Below are 20,583 nucleotides of genomic sequence, written 5' to 3'. Positions count from 1 at the left end.
GAGTGTGGGAAGTCGGGGCATTTCCGAGATGCTTGTCCCAACAAGAAGACTGCTGAAACTGCACGCGGCCGAGCATTCAACATTAATGCTAAGGATGCGGAGGAAGATCCTAAGCTTGTTACTGGTACGTTCTCAGTCAACGATTTATCAGTTTATGTACTATTTGATTCAGGGGCTGATTTAAGTTTTGTGTCAAGTAAATTAAGTCCGAGAATCAAAACGCCGTTAACTCCCTTAGATAATACTTATGTTGTTGAAGTAGCTAATGGTAAAGAACTTACTGCTAAGACTGTACATCGTAAATGTAACATTAATCTGGGTGGTAGGGATTTTGAGATAGACTTGATATCGATTGAACTTGGTAGTTTTGATATTGTTATTGGTATGGATTGGTTATCTGCGAACCGTGCTGAGATCGTGTGTTATGATAAGGCTATTCGTATTACTGATGTGATTGGAGAGCCACTGATGGTCTTTGGAGATAAGAAATGCACACAGTTAAATCTTATTAGCTGTATGAAAGTTCGTAAACATCTCCGCAAAGGCTGTCATGCTATTCTTGCTCATGTTGTTGATCCTAGTAAGGAAGTGAAGAACGTTGATGACGTTCACATTGTTAGGGATTTTCCCGAGGTGTTTCCCGATGACTTACCTGGCCTTCCGCCGCAACGCGCGGTAGAATTTCAAATTGATCTTGTTCCCGGCGCTACTCCTGTAGCACGTGCTCCTTATCGTCTTGCGCCTTCCGAACTTCAAGAATTGTCGAGTCAACTCCGTGAGTTGTTAGACAAAGGTTTTATTCGTCCTAGTTCATCCCTGTGGGGAGCTCCCGTTCTATTTGTTAAGAAGAAGGATGGTTCTTTTCATTTATGCATTGATTATTGTGAACTGAATAAGCTCACTGTTAAAAATTGTTATCCTCTTCCGAGAATTGATGATCTGTTCGATCAGCTTCAGGGTTCTTCTATTTATTCAAAAATTGATCTTCGTTCTGGCTATCATCAGTTGCGTGTTAAATAATCTGATGTTTCAAAAACTACTTTTCGCACCCGTTACGGTCACTTTGAATTTCTTGTTATGCCGTTCGGATTGACAAATGCACCTGCTGTGTTCATGGACCTCATGAACCGTGTGTGTAGACCCTATCTGGACAAGTTCGTTATTGTTTTCATCGACGACATCCTTATCTATTCTAAGAGTGATGAAGAGCACGAAGAACACTTGAGGTTAGTTCTTGATTTGTTAAAGAAAGAAGAGTTGTACGCTAAATTCTCTAAGTGTACTTTTTGGTTAAGAGAAGTTCAGTTCCTTGGTCATATTGTTAATAAACAGGGAATACAAGTTGATCCTGCTAAAATTGAGGCGATTGAAAAGTGGGAAACCCCAAAAACTCCTACTCAGATTTGTCAGTTCTTAGGGTTGGCAGGTTACTATCGAAGGTTCATTCAGGATTTCTCTCGTATTGCGAAACCTCTGACTGCTTTAACGCATAAGGGGAAGAAGTATGAGTGGAAGGATGAACAAGAGAATGTTTTTCAGATTTTGAAGAAGAAGTTGACTACCGCTCCGATTTTGTCACTACCGGAGGGTAATGACGATTTTGTTGTTTATTGTGATGCATCGCGACAAGGCTATGGTTGCATTTTGATGCAACAAAAGAAGGTTATTGCGTATGCGTCACGACAGTTGAAGATTCACGAACAGAACTATACAACTCATGATTTAGAGTTGGGGGCTGTTGTTTTTGCGCTTAAAATTTGGAGACACTATCTTTATGGTGTTAAGAGTACTGTGTACACCGATCACAAGAGTCTTCAACATATCCTCGATCAGAAACAGTTGAATATGAGACAACGAAGATGGATTGAGACGTTGAATGATTATAATTGTGACCTTTTGTATCACCCGGATAAGGCCAATATTGTGGCTGATGAATTGAGTCGTAAAGAAAGGACTGAACCTCGCAGGGTTAGGGCCTTGAATATGACAATTAGATCAAACCTCGTTAGGCAGATTCTTGAGGCACAACAAGAAGCCTTAAAGGAGGAGAATTTCGTGAAGGAGAATGTAGAAAAGATAGCTAAGAAGTTTGAAGTTCGAGCTGATGGTACTAGGTATTTTGCGGGATGTCTATGGGTTCCAAAATTTGGAGGTCTTCGACAACTTGTTTTGGATGAGGCTCATAAGTCTAGATACTCTATTCATCCTGGTTCAGGAAAGACGTATCAGGATCTTAAGGAGCTGTATTAGTGGCATAATTTGAAAGGTGATGTAGCTAAGTATGTGACTAAGTGTTTGACATGTGCTAAGGTCAAAGCTGAATATCAAAAACCGTCTGGACTTTTGGTGCAACCAGAAATTCCCGAGTGGAAGTGGGAAGGTATCACTATGGATTTTATTACTAAGTTACCAAGAGTTTCGGGTGGCTATGATGCGATTTGGGTGATTGTAGATCGACTTACTAAGTCGGCACACTTTTTGCCGATTAGGGAAATGGATTCGATGGAGAAACTCACCCGTTTGTATTTGAAAGAGATTGTTTCTAGGCATGGTGTTCCCGTGTCCATTATTTCCGACCAAGACAGTCAATTTGTGTCGAGGTTTTGGCGATCTTTACAGGAAGCCTTGGGTACTAGGTTGGATATGAGCACCGCTTATCATCCTCAAACGGATGGTCAGAGTGAAAGGACCATTCAGACATTAGAAGATATGTTGCGAGCGTGCGTCATTGATTTTGGAAATGGGTGGGATAAATATTTGCCGCTAGCTGAGTTTTCTTATAACAACAGTTACCACGCAAGTATTAAAGCCGCACCGTTTGAAGCTTTATACGGTAGGAAATGTAGGTCTCCTATTTGTTGGAATGAGGTTGGGGATGCTCAACTTACAGGTCCAGAGATTATTCACGAGACTACTGAGAAGATTGTACAAATTAAAGAAAGGTTGAGAACTGCTAGAAGTCGGCAAAAGAGTTATGCCGATAAGGGAAGGAAAGATGTTGAATTTCAAGTTGGTGATCGTGTTATGTTAAAGGTTTCGCCTTGGAAGGGCGTAATCCATTTTGGTAAATGGGAAAAGTTAAGTCCTCGTTTCGTGGGACCTTTTGAGATCAATGAAAGAGTTGGACCGGTGGCTTATCGTTTGAAATTGCCACAAGAACTCAGTGCTGTTCACGATGTTTTCCATATTTTGAATTTAAAGAAGTGCTTGGCAGAATTTTATCAGACTATTCCTTTGGAGGAACTTCAAGTTGATAAGCAATTTCATTTTATTGAGGAGCCTGTTGAAATCATGGACCGAGAGGTTAAGACTCTTAAACAGAGCAGAATTCCTATTGTTCGGGTCAGATGGAATGCTAGACGAGGTCCCGAGTTCACTTCGGAGCGTGAAGACCAGATGAAGCAGAAATACCCGCATTTGTTCCCAGATGCCGAGTCAACCCCTGCGCCTGCTTAAATTTCGGGACGAAATTTCCGTAACGGGAAGGTACTGTCACGACCCTACTTTTTCCGCTATCTTTTTCAGTTAATTATTTAACGGCCGTTAACTGTTAGTGTGCCACGTCATTTCTATGACCTGTATTATTATTTTTGTAATAATATATATATATTAATATATTAATTATTGTGTGTTATGTGAATATTTGTATTCATATTTTAAATTTATACGTTTCTACGTCTCGCGAATTTCCATCCGGCGAATCTTTTTGGTTTTCAAACCAACGGTCGAGTTTTTGGGACATTTAAATCCTAAATATTTTAAATATGATATTTTAAGATCATATTATTATATAGTGTATTTATATTTATTTTTCGTCGCACGTTTGTTATCTTTCCGGATTTTTAATCACGTAAGTGCGTTTTCGCGTTTCGGGACTCGTTCGGGCTTTCGGGCCATCAAGAATTATATATTAAGTGAGATGGGCTAGTGGGGCCCACCCCACTCCCTTGGATCGTCCGAACCAAAGGGGGTATACCCCCTCTCTTTTTGCAAAACACCACATTTTATCTTTTAACTCCAAAAATTACAAAACCTAAAACTTTGGTGCTCTCTCCTCCCTCTCCCTCTTTGTGCCGTCACCATCCACCACCAATATCACCATCATCATCAAAAATTAAAGCTTGGATCAAGGATTGATTAGTATAAACGCGTTCCTCTCTTCGTTCTCTACGCGATTACATAGATTGTTTCTCAATTAGGGTATAAACCCTAACCCTAGAACTTTCAATTTTTCAATTATTTTCTATATTTTGATGTTTATTTGGTAGTATGATGTTTGTGGATTATTGTAATGATGTTTGTATGCATAGATGTACTCAAAATCACATGTTTTTGGTTTGTAAAATTCTGGACAGCAGCTAATTCGTGTATTCTGAGTTTGTGACTGATATAAATGTTAAAATAAACTATTTAGATGAGTTCATCTCATCAAGACATTAATTTTAGACTCCGGATTCATGTCGTTTCGATTCCCGGAGCCCTAGTTATGATCAAATTAGTATTTTGTAAAGATTGAATTGTGATATTGACATGAACCAGGTTTGGTCCGACTTTGTGACCTTCCTTGGAGTCTTTATGGTGTGTTAGTGTGTTAGGACTAATGGTGGGACGAACTTTCATGTTCGGGTCACCTAAATTCGAGCCACGGTTCACCCGTTATGACTAAAACACGGTTTTGAGTAAATTGAAGGTCCAAGTGGTGTCATGGCTGATTACCACGACTTTTGGACTGTTCTTGGTGTGTTCTTGAATGCACCATTGTGTCGGGTGGTTTGAATAGGCGGAGATGCATATAAGGCTCGCCAGAAATCGACACCCGGAGCTAAAGATACGACCCGATGAACTTTTGAATTAAAACTTATGATTAATTCTAAAACTTATGATAAAAATAATGAATTTCATTATTAATTAATTACTTATGATAAAAGAAGTAATTATTATTATTTAAGACTTATGATATAAATATTTATTATATCATTTAATTATTATTTATGATTTAATTAACATTTTAATTTAACTTACGATTAATAATACTTTTATTATTATTGGAAAATACTTATGATAAGTATTAAATTTATTTTATGAGAATATTATTATAAGACTTATAATAAATATTAAATAATTATTTAATTATTATAAGACTTAATTATTATTTAATTATTAAATACTTATGATTTAATGATTATAATTAGAAACTTATGATATAGTTAATAATTCATTATTAATTAATAATACTTATGATATGATTTAAAAATTTATTATTAATTAATAATACTTATATTATGATTAATATTTAATTAATTAATTAAATACTTATGATATATTAATTATATCACTTCAACTTATATTAACTTTAATAATTTATTTTATTTAATTAAACTTATGTTATGACTTAATTATACACTTTTAACTTTAATAAACATTATAACTTATGTTATTATTATAATTTACACTTTTCAAATTAATGTTGACTATGTTTGACCAAGGTTGACTTTTAAGTTGACTATTAGTTGACTTTGACTTTCAGTTGACTTTTGTTGACTTTCTAAATAAGGAAACTTTCCTAACTTAAAAACTTTCTAAAAATAGAACTTTCTAAATTTGGAAACTTTCCAAAAATATAAACTTTCCAAAAATAGAAACTTTCCAAAAATGAAAACCTGCTAAAAATAGAAACTTTCTATAAATAGAAAGTATGTGTCCGTACGCTGTTCCAGTCAAACCGATGCTTGCCGAGTATTGTTCTATGTCTACTTGCAACATGTACAATAGCTATCATACTAAGACTTGACCTAAGTTAGTTATTTATATCGACCTGCTTTATTTATAGGTCGGCGTTGTGATCATTCCTGATCACTTTACTCTATTTGTTGTTCGCTTGTTGTGTGGTTTCTTCAGTTGCTTTTAAGGTGAGTTATAGTCCCGTTTTTACATACTTATCAAAGTATATTTTTGGGATGTGATTACATGCATTTTTATTTACGTTTAGACACAAGTAACAGTTAAATTTAATTATTCATTGTGAGTTGGACAAAAATATTCCCTAGTCTGGTAACTGTAATCATTGGTTTCTACCGGTGAACGCGAATCCTATGGATAGATCTATCGGGTTTGACAACCCCATTTCGAGCTAGTCGCGCTAGCAATTTATAATTGGAATGTTTAGTACTTCGTAATTTGTTGTAGATACACTGTCCAAGTGTATATTTCTATTGTGTTTGGCAAGGGTAAATAAAGGGTTAAGTGATTACCAGGTGGCTCATTGATAATGGAGTAATGTTTAATGTTTTCTAACATTTTTTTTAAATCTTGTGGTCTAAAGTTTACTTATTATTTAAACCTATAATTCACTCAACCTTTGTGTTGACAGTTTACTTGCATGTTTTCACAGGTACTTGAGTTTTGTGATGCTTCCGCTGTGTTTAGAAGAGTCTGCATGCATTTGGGCAGATTTTATGAAACGATTTATGAAACTTAAGCTTGAATTCTATTTTTGGATAAAAAAAACTTGTGGGCTTTTTGGCAAGGTTTTGTGTCAACTTTTGGTTTATTACTATGGTTGGTTGTTTTGAAACTACATATTTTGGTTTGTTTCCTTTTTGGGAAACTTTCGAAATAAAAGAATGCAACTTTGTTTACTTAATTTATTTAAGTCCGATCAAGCTGTGGGACCAACTGATGGATCTGTTAAGTGTTTTGACGGGGTCGTCACAGTATATGATATGCACGTCGTTGGAAAGCTGGCGAAAAATCAATAATTTTTCATTTAGAAATCGCGTAATTTCGATGAACGAATTTAAAGATATGGTCAACTGAATTATGATTGACATTGATTGAATTGCTTTTGAATCTGCAATTGATATTTAAACAACTTGTTTATAAGATTGATAAATTGGATTTTCAAATATTACTAATTGAGTAAATGAATTTCTATATAAGGCACGTCTCGTTTTGTTGAACAATTGTCAAAACTGACTGTTTTATCATATTTTAAAGCCTTATAAAAACTATACTCTAATTTTACAAGCATTGGGAAACTATGTGAAATGTTAAAATGTTTCGATTGCCATGATCATTCAACTATAGTATTGAGTCAGATTGACTTTTTGAAACAACTTTTGATAACTTTTGTATATTGGCCTCGAGCATTAGGATTGTGATACACTATGACCTGATCTAGCTTGATAGACAGTTATTGACCAACATATGTTCTCTAGGTTGCGATCTACGGTTATTTGGTATTCCAAGTTTCGGTCACATTTCGGTGAACGACTTTATATGCTGCTAAGGTGAGTTTCATTTGCTCCCTTTTTAATTGCTTTTGCAATCTATATTTTTGGACTGAGAATACATGCAATTTATTTTAAACGCGATGGATACAAGTACATTCTAAATTCTACACTGAGTTTAAACCGAAAATCTCTTAGCTTTGGTAACTAGTAACTGCCAGTTATAAGAACTGGTGGGCGCGGTAGTAGTATATGAATCCATAGGGCTTGATATCCACGTTCGAGCTAGAGCGCTAGCTTTTTAACGGACGTATGCTATTTGAGAAGCGTACACGTTGGTTTGCGTGTATTATTAAGATGATTATACAAAGGGTACAAATTATATATACGTTAAGTTTAGTTACCAGGGTGCTCAATTTCGTAGAATATTTTGATAAACGTTTCTGGATAAAACAACTGAAATCTTGTGATCCACCTTTATATACAGATTATACGATACATTAAAACTATGAACTCACCAACATTTGTGTTGACACTTGTTAGCATGTTTATTCTCAGGTTCCCTAGAAATCTTCCGCTGTTTGCTTATATGTTAGACAAGCTATGCGCATGGAGTCTTACATGGCATATTTTTCAAGGAAACGTTGCATTCACAAAATCATCACCATGTATTTATTTTGAATGCATTATCAACGGAAGTATTATTGTAAACTATTATTTACAGTGATCGTCTATATGTAGAAATCATCAGATGTCGAAAACCTTTGATTTAAATATTCATTTATGGTGTGCCTTTTCAAAAGAATGCAATGTTTACAAAACGTATCATATAGAGGTCAAAAACCTCGCAATTAAATCGATTAATGACGTGTTCGTCCAAGTGGATTTGGAGCGATCGTCACAAATATCACATAGATGGTGTATGGGGGAGGTGAGATGTAGACAATCCTTCCCCTATTCGAGAATAAAGACAAGTCATTTCTCCACCCAGAGTGGAAACACTCTCAAAAGTAGAGAAAGTCATCCCTTTTCCAATTCGACGGATAGAGAGATAGCTTTCGAGTGAACCTCCGGCCAATAAATAGGAAAAAAAATTAAAAAATAAAAGAGGTAGGCAGATTAGTGTGTGAGATTGTTATGATTATATCAAAAGTGCATGATCTGTTTTTAGGTTTATGTTCGTGAAATTAGATTGATGGTATTGAGTTATTTTGATGATTGGTTTGGTACGGTGATCTTCACGATTTTGATTTCTTATTGAATCATGGTTTCCTATTAATTCAGTAGATTGGAGTTGAAGCCGTGAATTTTGATTGTGATTTTCTGATCATATATTCTTTCCCGCTTAACATTTCTCCATTCCACGTTGCCACCACTTGGTTAGATTGTGTGATCGAAACTGTTTGTCTTCATGGTTTCAACGGGGTCGTCTTAATTATCGTTATCGTGGTGTTGGTCGTGGTTGGTTTTTCATCCGTTTACATGATTTCTAACCTGGTGCTTGCCCTTATGTGGTGATGTGTGGTGTTGATTTGGCTAACTGGCCAATTCTTAGTTTGTTTGTATCTTTTAGAAATGTTGTAATTACTAGCTTCTTGCTAGTTTTGTTTTTTAATATAAAGTTATTGCCTTTCAAAAATAATGGTGGCATGAATGTAGTTTCTAGTGTGTTATACACGTGGCAAGCTATGATTAATCAAAATTTCAAATTAAACCGATAATAATATAAATAATACCCCAAAGTTGAGAGTATTTACATGTTTGCCACTATGAATAGTACACATTCTCATGGCTTATTAAGCCTTTGTAATTTTCGGGCCCTCTCCCTAGTGTCTTACTAGGGGGTTGTTGTGTTTTTAATATATTTTAAATGTTCAAAAAAAATAGATAGTTGCAGCGGTATAAAATAATAAATAAAAATAATTATTTATATAGTAATAGTTTTAAACAACCTTTTTTCAACTATATAAACAACACATCTCAACACTTTTTTAAACACAACCAACTCAATTCCTTCTTCCACATTTTATAATTCCTCTACTTATTTTTATAAAACATCACTTAAAAATGGTCCTACTATATGAATTATTCAGTAACAAACTAACTACCCCGAATCGTCTTCCTCAACCCCAAGTCGACTTATACTTAATTTTACCGCTTTTCTAAAATCTGGTTATCAAATGGTGGTGGAGGTACGTTAATAAACCGAATGATTTATGGCTGAAAGTTATTAAAGCGATCCACGGGACTTCATTCAGCATTGTTTCAGGTCATGGGACCTCTATGTGGTCCAATATTGTTACGGCTTGTTTGAAAGCTGTTAACGATAGTATGGTGCCTGATAATTTATTTCGTTTGGATATTGGTAACGGGAGAGATGTCCGGTTTTAGCATGACATTTGGTGTGATAATTCACCACTTTCTTCTCGGTTTAATCGTTTGTTTCATTTAGAAACCAATAAAGACGACTTGGTTGCTGATAAGTGGGATGATAATGATTGGAAATGGTCTTGGTCCAGGGTTGATATTGGTAGCCGAAACGAGCAATTAATGAACGAGCCTAGGAACGTGATCGGCAATATTCAAGTTTCTAATCGTTCGGATAAATGGATATGTACTGTTAGTAATGATGGCTTATTCACTGTCAAAGGTGTTCGATTGGCTATTGATCGTTACATGCTTCCAAATTTACATTCCGACACTTTATGGTTTAAATTCTTACCGAGAAAAATTAACATCTTCTTATGGGGTTTTAGACTCGATGCTCTTCCCGTTCGTTGGAACCTCTCCGCAAAAGGTATAGAGTTAAATTCAATTGTGTGCCCTATTTGCAATAATGGTGTTGAATCCCGTGATCATCTCTTTTTCGAATGTTCGATGGTTGTTGAGTTGTGGCGTATGGTTCGGGTTTGGTTAAATTGTGACATGCCTATTTTCGATTCGTGGGACTCGTTTTATTCTTGGGTTGAAGGGATCCGTTTACCGTCTTCGAGCAAGAACCGGATCGTGGCGATTGTATGCACGTTACTTTGGGCTATTTGGAGATTTCGTAATGGTGTGGTCTTTGATAGTCCTTTTTGTCGTTCTAGTAGTCTTTTTGATGTCATTAGATTACTTACTTTTCGTTGGATATTAAATAGGGGTCATCTAGTTTCAAATTGGAACTTGTGGCTCGATATGCCTTTGTAATTCTCTCTTAGCGCCTTGCTAGAGAGCGTTTTGTTATTTTTTATATAATTGATTCTTTGGCCGTTAAAAAAAATCAATCAAAAAATGCAACAACAAATTTAACATCATTAACGATAATTTGGGTTCAACAACCAACTAAATAGAAACAAACCCAAAAAATAACAACAACCCGAACAAATACAACTTTTATTAATTACTTAAATTTTATTTAACTAATTAAATATAATAAATAATAAAATAATTTCTACTAGAATAAAAATAAAAAAGAAATTAAAAACTTCACCTCATAATCTTCATGTTTTCAATACATTTGTCACGTCATTGTCAACTACAAACGCATTAAAAAAAATATCCTTATCGCTACATTTGTCACGTCAACGACACTGTTAATATAGAATTACGATATAAAGTTATATTTATTTTTGACTTAATATATATGTAACTTCGATCAGTCAGTATCTTATTTATTAAATAAATGTTTGTTTTTGACTTATTAATCAAAAAAGACATTCTTTTAATAACTTAATTCGTAAAAATATGAATTTTCATATATGTCTTCAAGTGCCTAGCTAGATAACAAGGTCAGATTGGTATATTTTAATTGTTCAGTCATAAAACACGTATCTATTTAACCTACACACGTTATTAATTTAAAACTTAAGGAGAGAAAATGACAATTCTTAGATTGTTAAATAGTGTAGTAATTAGTTGTAAGAATTACTTCCTCAGTCTCAACTTAATGGTCTATCTTTTCTTTTTTGACTGTCTCAAAATTAATAATTCAATTCTATAAATATATAGGAATAATTGATTAAAGTTCTTTATGTCCTTACTTTATTAAAGTTAGACAAAAAAATATAAGTAAAAATAAGAGGTAAAACTTGAAAGTACACAAAAAGTATAAGTGATTTTCTTAAATTATGTGTTTTTTTCCTGTATACTATTAAGTTGAGACGAAAAGAGTAATATTTTACGTTGTTTACCCCTTAACTTGTTGACATACACATATAACCCTCTTTTTAACACATTCAACGTCACCATTATGGTTTTTTAATGATTCAATGTAATTTATTAATTAAGTAATTGATTAATAGAAAGATATACAAAAAGTCAATGTGTTTGTGCATATATTTGTAATCCCTAATTCTATGTATTTTTATGTTTACATTCAATCATTTAATAACGATTAATATTGTACTTGTTGAACTTTATATGTGTGTGCGTTAACGTTTTATATCATATCAATAGTTAATATGTCGACACGGTCGACCGACTGAGTCAACTCAGTCGACCGACTGAATACACACAGTTGACCAACTATCTCAGACAGTCGACCAACTGTGTTTGGTGACGGTATATATACGGGTTTAGGCCTTCTTTGTGAGGTTACTCATTTCCTTTAACCCTAAGCCGTATACTTTCGTTCCAATCGTTCCCTACGTACACCCAATACCCACCGAATAACACTGTTAGGAGTCGTTCTAATCTAGTTCTTGGCCTACGTTTGACTAATTCGGCCCCGATACAACTCGTTATTCGATTGATCCTCGTTTTAGTGTTTTTCTCACTAGATCGAGACACAAACGATTCTAAGATCCTTAACAATTCCTCTATACAATGGAATAAGAAGAGTGTTACTACTTGAAAAATGCGTAAATAACATTATATGGTAATTTTATTATGGACACATAATTAGTAGAAAATAATCCAGTTAATTAACGTATAGCATGAAAATGGAACATAAGTTACTGTAACATTGATTGCGTAAGCAGATGAATAAACAAAATTAATTACGTACGAAATTCTATAACAAATTCGGAATAACAGTTAATGAGACCGTATCAGCTATATTTGTTTAGTAGTAACATGCCACCATTTATCTACATTTTTAGTTGCATGTGCTTCGACTGTATACTATCCCATATGTACCGCTTCAATTTCAAGTATATATATTAAATTTTATTTATCAATTAATTACACATTACGGAGTATTTATTATTTTCAACTAACTATATATTTTATTTAATTTACTTATCAAAAATATTCGCATATATATGAAAACAACTAACTAAAACTGGTAAGATTGGACCTCATTGCTTATGTCACCTTGACAATATCTAGTTAGATCGCATAAACACTCGGCCTCCTTCGATTATTAATTTAAGTAACATAAAAACCATTTTTTAAACTTTTTTAAGTATTAAACAATTAATAAAAGATAACAAAAACTGAAAAATGAGAAATGTATTGTTTTAACAATATCTAATACTAAGTACTACGTACATATTTTATAATATGTAATATAATATATACGAAAGAGAATTTACTTATTAATTTAAAAGGTTTTACTAACGATAATTATTTGGTTGTAGCTAATGTTCATAAATTTTATTGTATACTCCGTTGATCCCTGATAAATTAATAATTGTCCCCAAACAAAATGTTTAAATTTATGATAGATCGATGAATTATCAATTTTGTTCATGTATTTAAAGGAACTCTGATTGAAAGTTATTAAGATTAAATGATTAACAATAATAAATAAAATAAAATAAGAAATTTAATGATTTTAACTTTTTACTTCAAATAGGAGACATTTAAAAAAAATTAAAATAGTAAAGTAGACAATTAAAATGATACGGATAAAGTATAATGATTATATGATAAATTTAAAGTAGCACTTGTCAAAGCCTACAAGACAATTATAAATTTTAGCGAAAGTCATTAGAAAATTTTTAAGTTAATTTATTAATTAATTATTATATTATTATTATCTATATATTTATATAAAAGAGAGTTTAAAAAACATGACATGTCATTAGCACCTTAATTGTAGCTAATTGTGATAAGTGTAAAATCCACATGTCTCTTTCATAATTATCCAAAAATTAAGGAGCTAAATAATATTTATTAATTTAATATTATTACTTAGATGAAATTAATTAATAACTACTCCGTATATAAATTGAAACGGGTTTAAACTTTAACCACATTCCTTTTTTAACGCTTGAAAAAGTAAAAGATGTTTGGAAAAATCAAAATCAACTTCATATCAAACTATTGGTTCTGAAAATGAACATCAAGCGTCGTAAAATAACTGACTCATTTAAAACGGTTTTTGAATAGCCGTGCAACGCACGGGCTCAAAACCTAGTTATAATATAAATCAATAATAAAATAATAAAATTTATAAATAAAAGCTTGCCGTAAAAATAAAATTAAAATACAAAGTGGGTGCTTATGTCATCATAAGTTTTACCTCTTTATTATATTCTTGTCCAAACTAGGAAACTACCTATTTTAACCTGGCTTTCAGCAATCCCTTTTCCACCAAGCAAACATACAACTATTACAGCACAACGTACAGCTCATTAATCAACTACCTCTCTATAATTCACAATTCTATATCTGGAAACAACACCTTTTCGTCTCTATAAATTACATATAAACGGTCACGACTCACAAACCCATTCCGATCCACCTCCATATCGTCTTCACCATATTAAACCCTAATCGACCACCGTAAACCACCGTCACGTTATCATGTCGACGGACTTACAATTACGTCACGATTTACTGCCAATTCGACTCGCCTCATTGAAAATCAAAGTTCCAGAAACACAAATTAGCGAATCATTATCTGAAGACTCATGCACGCTTCAATTAGACGAAGATGATGAAACCTGTCACACGCCGACGTCATCCAAGAATCGAATTCCGAGTATCGTTATCTGTCCCGGTGCTCCTAAAAAACCGAAGCAATCAGTTTCAGGCTGTAAGAGAAAAGTATCTGAATTTGATTTTGTGGAGTTTTTAGCGCGGGAGGAGATTGATATGTTCTTCAGATCGAGTTTTGAATTGATCAATCAAAAAAATAAGAGAAGGTGTAGCAATAGCAGTAATAATTTGTAGATTTTTAGTAATTATCACGAGACTTATTCGAATTCAACTTATTTTATGATTCACAAACGAACTCGGTTTATATAATTATATGTACGTATTTTTTTTTTTACTCTGTTTTGTTGATGAAGTTAAGTTGAATTGAAATCTTAAACGTAAATCAGATGATTCAGATCTGATTGATATATGTAATTATTAATATTGCTTAATGAGCTTGAATTTACTTATCTAAAACAAATTACAGATATCTTTTTTTTTTAATAAAATAAAATTATTGCCTTATTTGTATGTGAATAATTGGGGTCTATATATAAATGTATGCATAGCTACTTGTTTTTAGATTGAATACAAACAGGGCTGAAATATGAATGTTCTGGTTGATTTGTTTGTGAAAGGTACAATTATACTTCTGAGTTGTGTGATTTGTTCAAGTGCAGCTGCTGCAGAGCTTCTTTTTTGGAGTTTATTTCAGTTTTTTATTCCTTTTCATGTCCTTTTATCTTCTTTTTTCATGTGGATATGTTTTTTCTAACAATAATAATAAACATCTTTACAGTAAAGTGAACCAAATTGACAATATAAACATTTTTATATTCTAACCTTAACTTACTTAAAGGTCTAGTTTATTAAATAATTGAACCGGTAAACATAAATTACATATTTTTCTGATGCGGGTTTAAGGTACTTTGTCTTTATGTTATTTAAATGTTGTATATTTTATTATTATCATAATATTCTTGCAAGATGAATCAACTTCAAACTTCACAATGAGGATAGAGGAAAAGAATCTGAAACGATCACAAAATAATCCGGTAAAATCGTGTCCGGAATAAAAACATTTAACTTCCCCATATAACTTGAACAAGAAAAATAATATAAGTTTACCTATACGATTTTTGTGCACAACATCCTAATAGAAACAAGTAGTGGGATATGTTTTGCTTGAAATTAACTATTAAAGTTGTGTCAAACGTTGTAATTTGCAATTTGAACAAATCATATTATATTATAAATAATTAAATTAGGATAAAAGTTGGTAATGAGTTTGTTTAATTTGAAGGTAGTAGTCATGGTTTGGATGAGAACCCAATGTTTGTCTGGTGGAAAACGTGTCTAATACTTTAGTGCTACTTGTGCTTCAATTATTGCATCTCTTGTTTATAAAAATGCAGTAATATCCTAGTTGATATCTTAATTTTTACTATTAAATTAAATACGTAGTATTAAATATGGGCTATAAAATGAACATTTTCTAACTTTTGTTTGGTGGAGTACTCTCTAGCTTAAAAATTCAATTTTACGATTCAAATCAAGTTTTCCAAAGCGTTCTGACGAATAAACGTATTTGTGAATTGTGTGATATTAGTATCTTTACTACTCCGTAATAATGAAAGTTAAACTTTGAACATACTCAAAATATAAATATAAATGTTTATAGCCTTAAAATTTAACATAAAGTATTAATAAAAAAAATTGATCCCTTTCAAAAAAAAAAAAAAAAAAAAAAAAAAAAAAGTATTCAAATTGACAATAAAGGTAATATCAATTTTACTAATGCATATAAAGGACAATGTACTTTAATTTGGACCAGAAAAGAATTATGATTTCTAATAATGTTACATTTAGGTAATATTATCAACGTGCGGCTTTTTATGTGGACACGTGACAGCTTTGTCATCGTCGTGTAAACGCCACCTAGACAATATTACCTCAATTGAATTTATTCTGAAAATGTAATTAATTTTTAATTATTTCTATATATAATAATACACATAGTTGGTAACCCTTTTCATGTATCGAGAAAAAATGATACAACTTTTATTGTCAATTTAAGATATTTATGTTATCTTTTCGGCAAATTATACATGAATATATATATATATATATATATATATATATATATATATATATATATATATATATATATATATATATATATATATATATACTCCCTTCCCTTCCCCCTTTTCATAATTTATATACTCACTTTATAGAATGATATATATATATATATATATATATATATATATATGTATATATATATATATATATATATATATATATATATATATACTCCCTTCCCTTCCCCCTTTTCATAATTTATATACTCACTTTATAGAATGATATATATATATATATATATATATATATATATATATATATATATATATATATATATAAAGTGAGTATATAAATTATGAAAAGGGGGAAGGGAAGGGAGTAGGTGATGGATGGTTGATCTATATTTTGTTTTGGGAATTGACTTGATTTAAAAAACGTCGTTTCTTGGTTGGAATATTTGACACGTTTGGGATTACCAATTATGCAGTCTTCTTCTCTTGTTCAATCTTCCTCGAATACTCCCTTATTACTATTACTTTCCATTAGTGGATAAATCGTGCATTTGTTATTATTTTTATTATATTATATGTGTAATATTAATATTATTATATTATACATTTTTAATTATATTTATAATATAGTATACATTAAATTAAAATTTAAAGAATGTAATATAATAGAAATAAACAAATACACAGCTCATAGACACACTAACTAACAGGGAAAGGGGGGATCGGAAATGGAGGGAAAGTGTCTATGCCAAGAGGAAGGCGAGAACCAATGCCTAAGACGAAGCCACTAATAAGAGCATAGGGTATCCGTGTCCATTTCGGTGTCTATTTTTCAGTGTCGAAAATGGAAGTCGAAATTGATTGACAGTGACATGGGTAGAGGTGTCCACGGTGTCCATTTTAGTGTCCATTTTATTACTTTTTTTAGTTATTTATTAATACTTTTTTATTATTAATTATTGTTTTTTATAGATTCTAAAAAGGAAAGAAAAAAAAAAGAAACAAAATAAAAAAATATTTAAAAAATATTAAAATGATAAACTATCGGAAAAACCACAATTTCACCTCTCCACCTGCCTCCTGCGCCTCTTTTCACATCTTCTTCTTCCATATTTTGCACTGTAGCCTACGCAACACTGAAGACCGACGCTGGGATCGACGGTGACGCGGTGTCAACCGACAGTGGTTGTCGGCGTCGATTTTGGACCGACGGCAAGAATAGACGGGGGACAACGAGAGCTCTAATCCTAACCTAACAGTTAACATTATCCAACCCTTTACTATATTGGCTTACTCACAAACGTTTGGTTATCCCTTTGCGTTTCATAATATTTCGTCACCATTGTCGCCAACTCGCCACAATTCTTTAGCGATTATGGAGACACTTGCAAGTTCATAAATGGAAAAACTTAAATACTAAATTAATGTATAAATTTGCTTTACTTTTATCTTTTATAAATTTTTGTCAGACGCTTAAAGTTAAAGTTGGTGTTGTAAAATTAACGATTGCTTAGACCATAGATAATGGTGACTGTGACGTGGAGTGGTGGAGTTGCACTTTTTGGGGAAAAACTGTGACTGGGCCATGACATTTTAGGGGGGAGTTGTAATGGGGGGCTTTTGTCATGGTAAGCCTGTGACGTGGCATTTCCTTTTTCTTTTTTTTTTAATTGTTTTTAAATTATTTTTTATTTTGTTTAATACAAAATATAAACTTAATTAGACAAAAGTACATTAATTATTAAAAAAAAACATTACAATTAAAAAAAAACACGCAAAAAAAAAAAAAAAAAAAAAACATTATAGTACATTATTAAAAAAAAAACACTAGTTATGCATCGAGCGAAAGTTTGGCGGGAGGTTCCAAATATGAGCCGTTAAATCTTCACGAAGTTGATCGTGCACGTCTCGATCGCGAATCTCTTTCTCTCGTGATCGACGATCTTTGACCCTTCTCCGAATATTGCGACGAGGCCGGTTTTCGGGTTTATCTAACCATTCTTGTTCCCAAGTACTTAACGCAAACCCGTTATCTTCTTGTATCATGTTGTGCATAACATTACAACTATACATTATCCTTCTCATCTTATTAATACTCATAACTCGTGCCGTTGTTTTTAAAATCGCAAACCGACCTTATAAAACACCAAATGTACGCTCAACATCCTTTCTAGCACTCACTTGAAATCTAGTAAAAAAATTTCTAGGCTCTTCAATTGGAGTCGTGTACCCCTTTATTAGTGTTGTCCAATCGGGATATATCCCGTCCGCCAAGTAGTAACCAAAGGGATACTGGTTTCCGTTTACTTCAAACGGTGAAGGTGCGGCTCTATCCTTACGAAGGGAATCAAACAACGGAGAATGATTTAACACATTAATGTCATTGTTTGAACCCGTCATCCCAAAAAACGCATGCCATATCCACATATCGTATGAAGCAACCGCTTCAAGCATGATCGTCGGGTGACCGTGATCACCTCTCGTATATTGACCTTTACATGCTACGGGACAATTTTTCCATACCCAATGCATACAGTCAATACTACCCAACATTCCCTTGAAACCATGTTTCTCCTCGTGCGCCGAATACAACCGAGCAATGTCAGTTGCATTAGGCTTCCTCAAATATTCCCGCCCATATAAGTCAATTATACACTTGCAAAAATTATTTAAAGTAACATAACCCGTTTTTTCCGCCATTTTAATATATTCATCAAATATATCCGCGGTCATCCCATACGACAATTGCCGTAACGCGCAAGTTATTTTTTGAATAGTTGAGAAACCAAGACGTCCAAGTGCATCCGGACGTTGTTGGAAAAAAGTAAAATGATCGGGGGCATTAGGAGTATAAGAGTGTTGAAGAATACCGTCTTTGATACGGAGAAATAAAACTTTGCGCATCCGAAATCGTCTCTTGAAAATGTCGTCCGGAAACATCGGATTTTCACAAAAGTAATCGTTCCACAATAATTGACCCGCTGCTTCACGATCTCTATTTAAAAAACGTCGTGGTTGTCTTTGAAAACGAGTTCTTAGTTGGATTTCTTCCTCTTCTTCGGACGACGTTGAATCGAATAGCAAATCGATACTTAAAGCTAAAAAATCCATATTTTTTAGTTACTAAAACAAAAAGAAAATATAAACTTTTATATATGTGAGTGTGTATATATGTGAGTGTGTAGTGAATAAAAGTGTGAAAAATGAAAATATGTTAGTTAAAATATATGTTGAACTAGAACTATAGAGTCAATTGTTGTATAAATGCAACAATATGTTAGTTGGCGTCCATCAGGCATCAGGCAGAATCATAAAAACTAAAGCAAAATCATAAAATTCATCATATTAATTCATTAAACCAACATCTAATAACGGATTTACATCAACAAAATACCCAAAAACAACTTAATCCAAACAGAACTAACACTACCATTCTACCCATCACAATAAAAACCAACAAACACCCGAATTAACCGCTAGTAAACTTAGTAACAGCCTTAGTACCCTCCGAAACCGCATGCTTCGCCAGCTCACCAGGCAACACAAGTCTCACAGAAGTTTGAATTTCACGTGACGACAACGTGTTCTTCTTGTTATACCTAGCCAATTTGGAAGCTTCTTGTGCAAGTTTCTCAAAAATATCGTTTATAAACGAATTCATGATCCCCATTGCCTTACTTGAAATCCCAATATCTGGGTGCACTTGTTTCAACACCTTAAAGATGTAGATCTTGTAGGTTTCAACCGACTTCTTGTGCCTTTTCTTCTTCTTATCTGCTCCGGCGGCACCTGATTCTTTCGGAATCTTCTTCTCGGCGCGTGGCTTCTTCTCGGCTGCTGGTTTCTTCTCGGCTGCTTTTGGTGCCATTGTTTTAAACTGCTTGTGTATTTTGTGTGTGTATTGAATGAATTTGTGTGGTGATGAAATGAGCATTTGGGGGTTTGTTTAAATAGAATGTAAGGGAGTGAATTTGATAGGTGGATTTTGTAGGATGCGGATAGTGAGTATTCACCGTTGATTTAGGAAATGAGGTTTGGACGGTGGAGATTCGCGGAGTGGGATTTTGAAAATTTTCATCATTCCAAATTTTATTTTGGTTTTGGCGGGGTGATGAAATACGGAGTACGCATGTAAACAAACAAGTGGGATAAAAAAAAAAACAAGTGGGATAATATTCTTTTTTTGGTTGAATGTTGTTTTAAATTTTTAATTCATAAGACGCTACTAAATGAGATTTTTTCTATTCGAATTTGTTGAGAATGTGAGTTTTTAACACGATTTGAAAAACTAATTGTGTGAACATTTGAATGTTGTAAACATTGTTCGTGAACATTTGAAAAACTTTACTGATTATTCACGATTTGAACTTGCTATTTATTGCACGTTCTTTAGAGGTCCAACCGTCCAATCA

The 20,583-nt window shown here is 33.1% G+C and overlaps 3 protein-coding genes across 3 annotated transcripts; 1 reads left to right on the top strand and 2 right to left on the bottom strand.

Moving 5' to 3' along the window:
• Window positions 1-13,961: 13,961 nt before the first annotated feature.
• LOC139869247 (cyclin-dependent protein kinase inhibitor SMR3-like) lies at window positions 13,962-14,330 on the top strand. The gene has a single exon (XM_071857564.1). It carries the CDS (start codon window positions 13,962-13,964, stop codon window positions 14,328-14,330), a length of 369 nt encoding a protein of 122 aa, XP_071713665.1.
• A 3,977-nt stretch (window positions 14,331-18,307) lies between these two features.
• On the bottom strand, window positions 18,308-19,282 carry LOC139869246 (uncharacterized). Its single transcript, XM_071857562.1, has one exon. The coding sequence runs from the start codon at window positions 19,280-19,282 to the stop codon at window positions 18,308-18,310; it is 975 nt and encodes a 324-aa protein (XP_071713663.1).
• Window positions 19,283-19,491: 209 nt separating this feature from the next.
• On the bottom strand, window positions 19,492-20,039 carry LOC139866161 (histone H2B.5-like). The gene has a single exon (XM_071854302.1). The coding sequence runs from the start codon at window positions 20,037-20,039 to the stop codon at window positions 19,641-19,643; it is 399 nt and encodes a 132-aa protein (XP_071710403.1). The 3' UTR covers window positions 19,492-19,640.
• Between the last annotated feature and the right edge of the window lie 544 nt (window positions 20,040-20,583).

Source organism: Rutidosis leptorrhynchoides, chromosome 9 (genome assembly GCF_046630445.1).
Source record: "Rutidosis leptorrhynchoides isolate AG116_Rl617_1_P2 chromosome 9, CSIRO_AGI_Rlap_v1, whole genome shotgun sequence".
NCBI classification, from domain to species: domain Eukaryota; kingdom Viridiplantae; phylum Streptophyta; class Magnoliopsida; order Asterales; family Asteraceae; genus Rutidosis; species Rutidosis leptorrhynchoides.
Note: the sequence above shows the minus strand (reverse complement) of the source record. Positions and strands in the feature narration are given on the sequence as shown.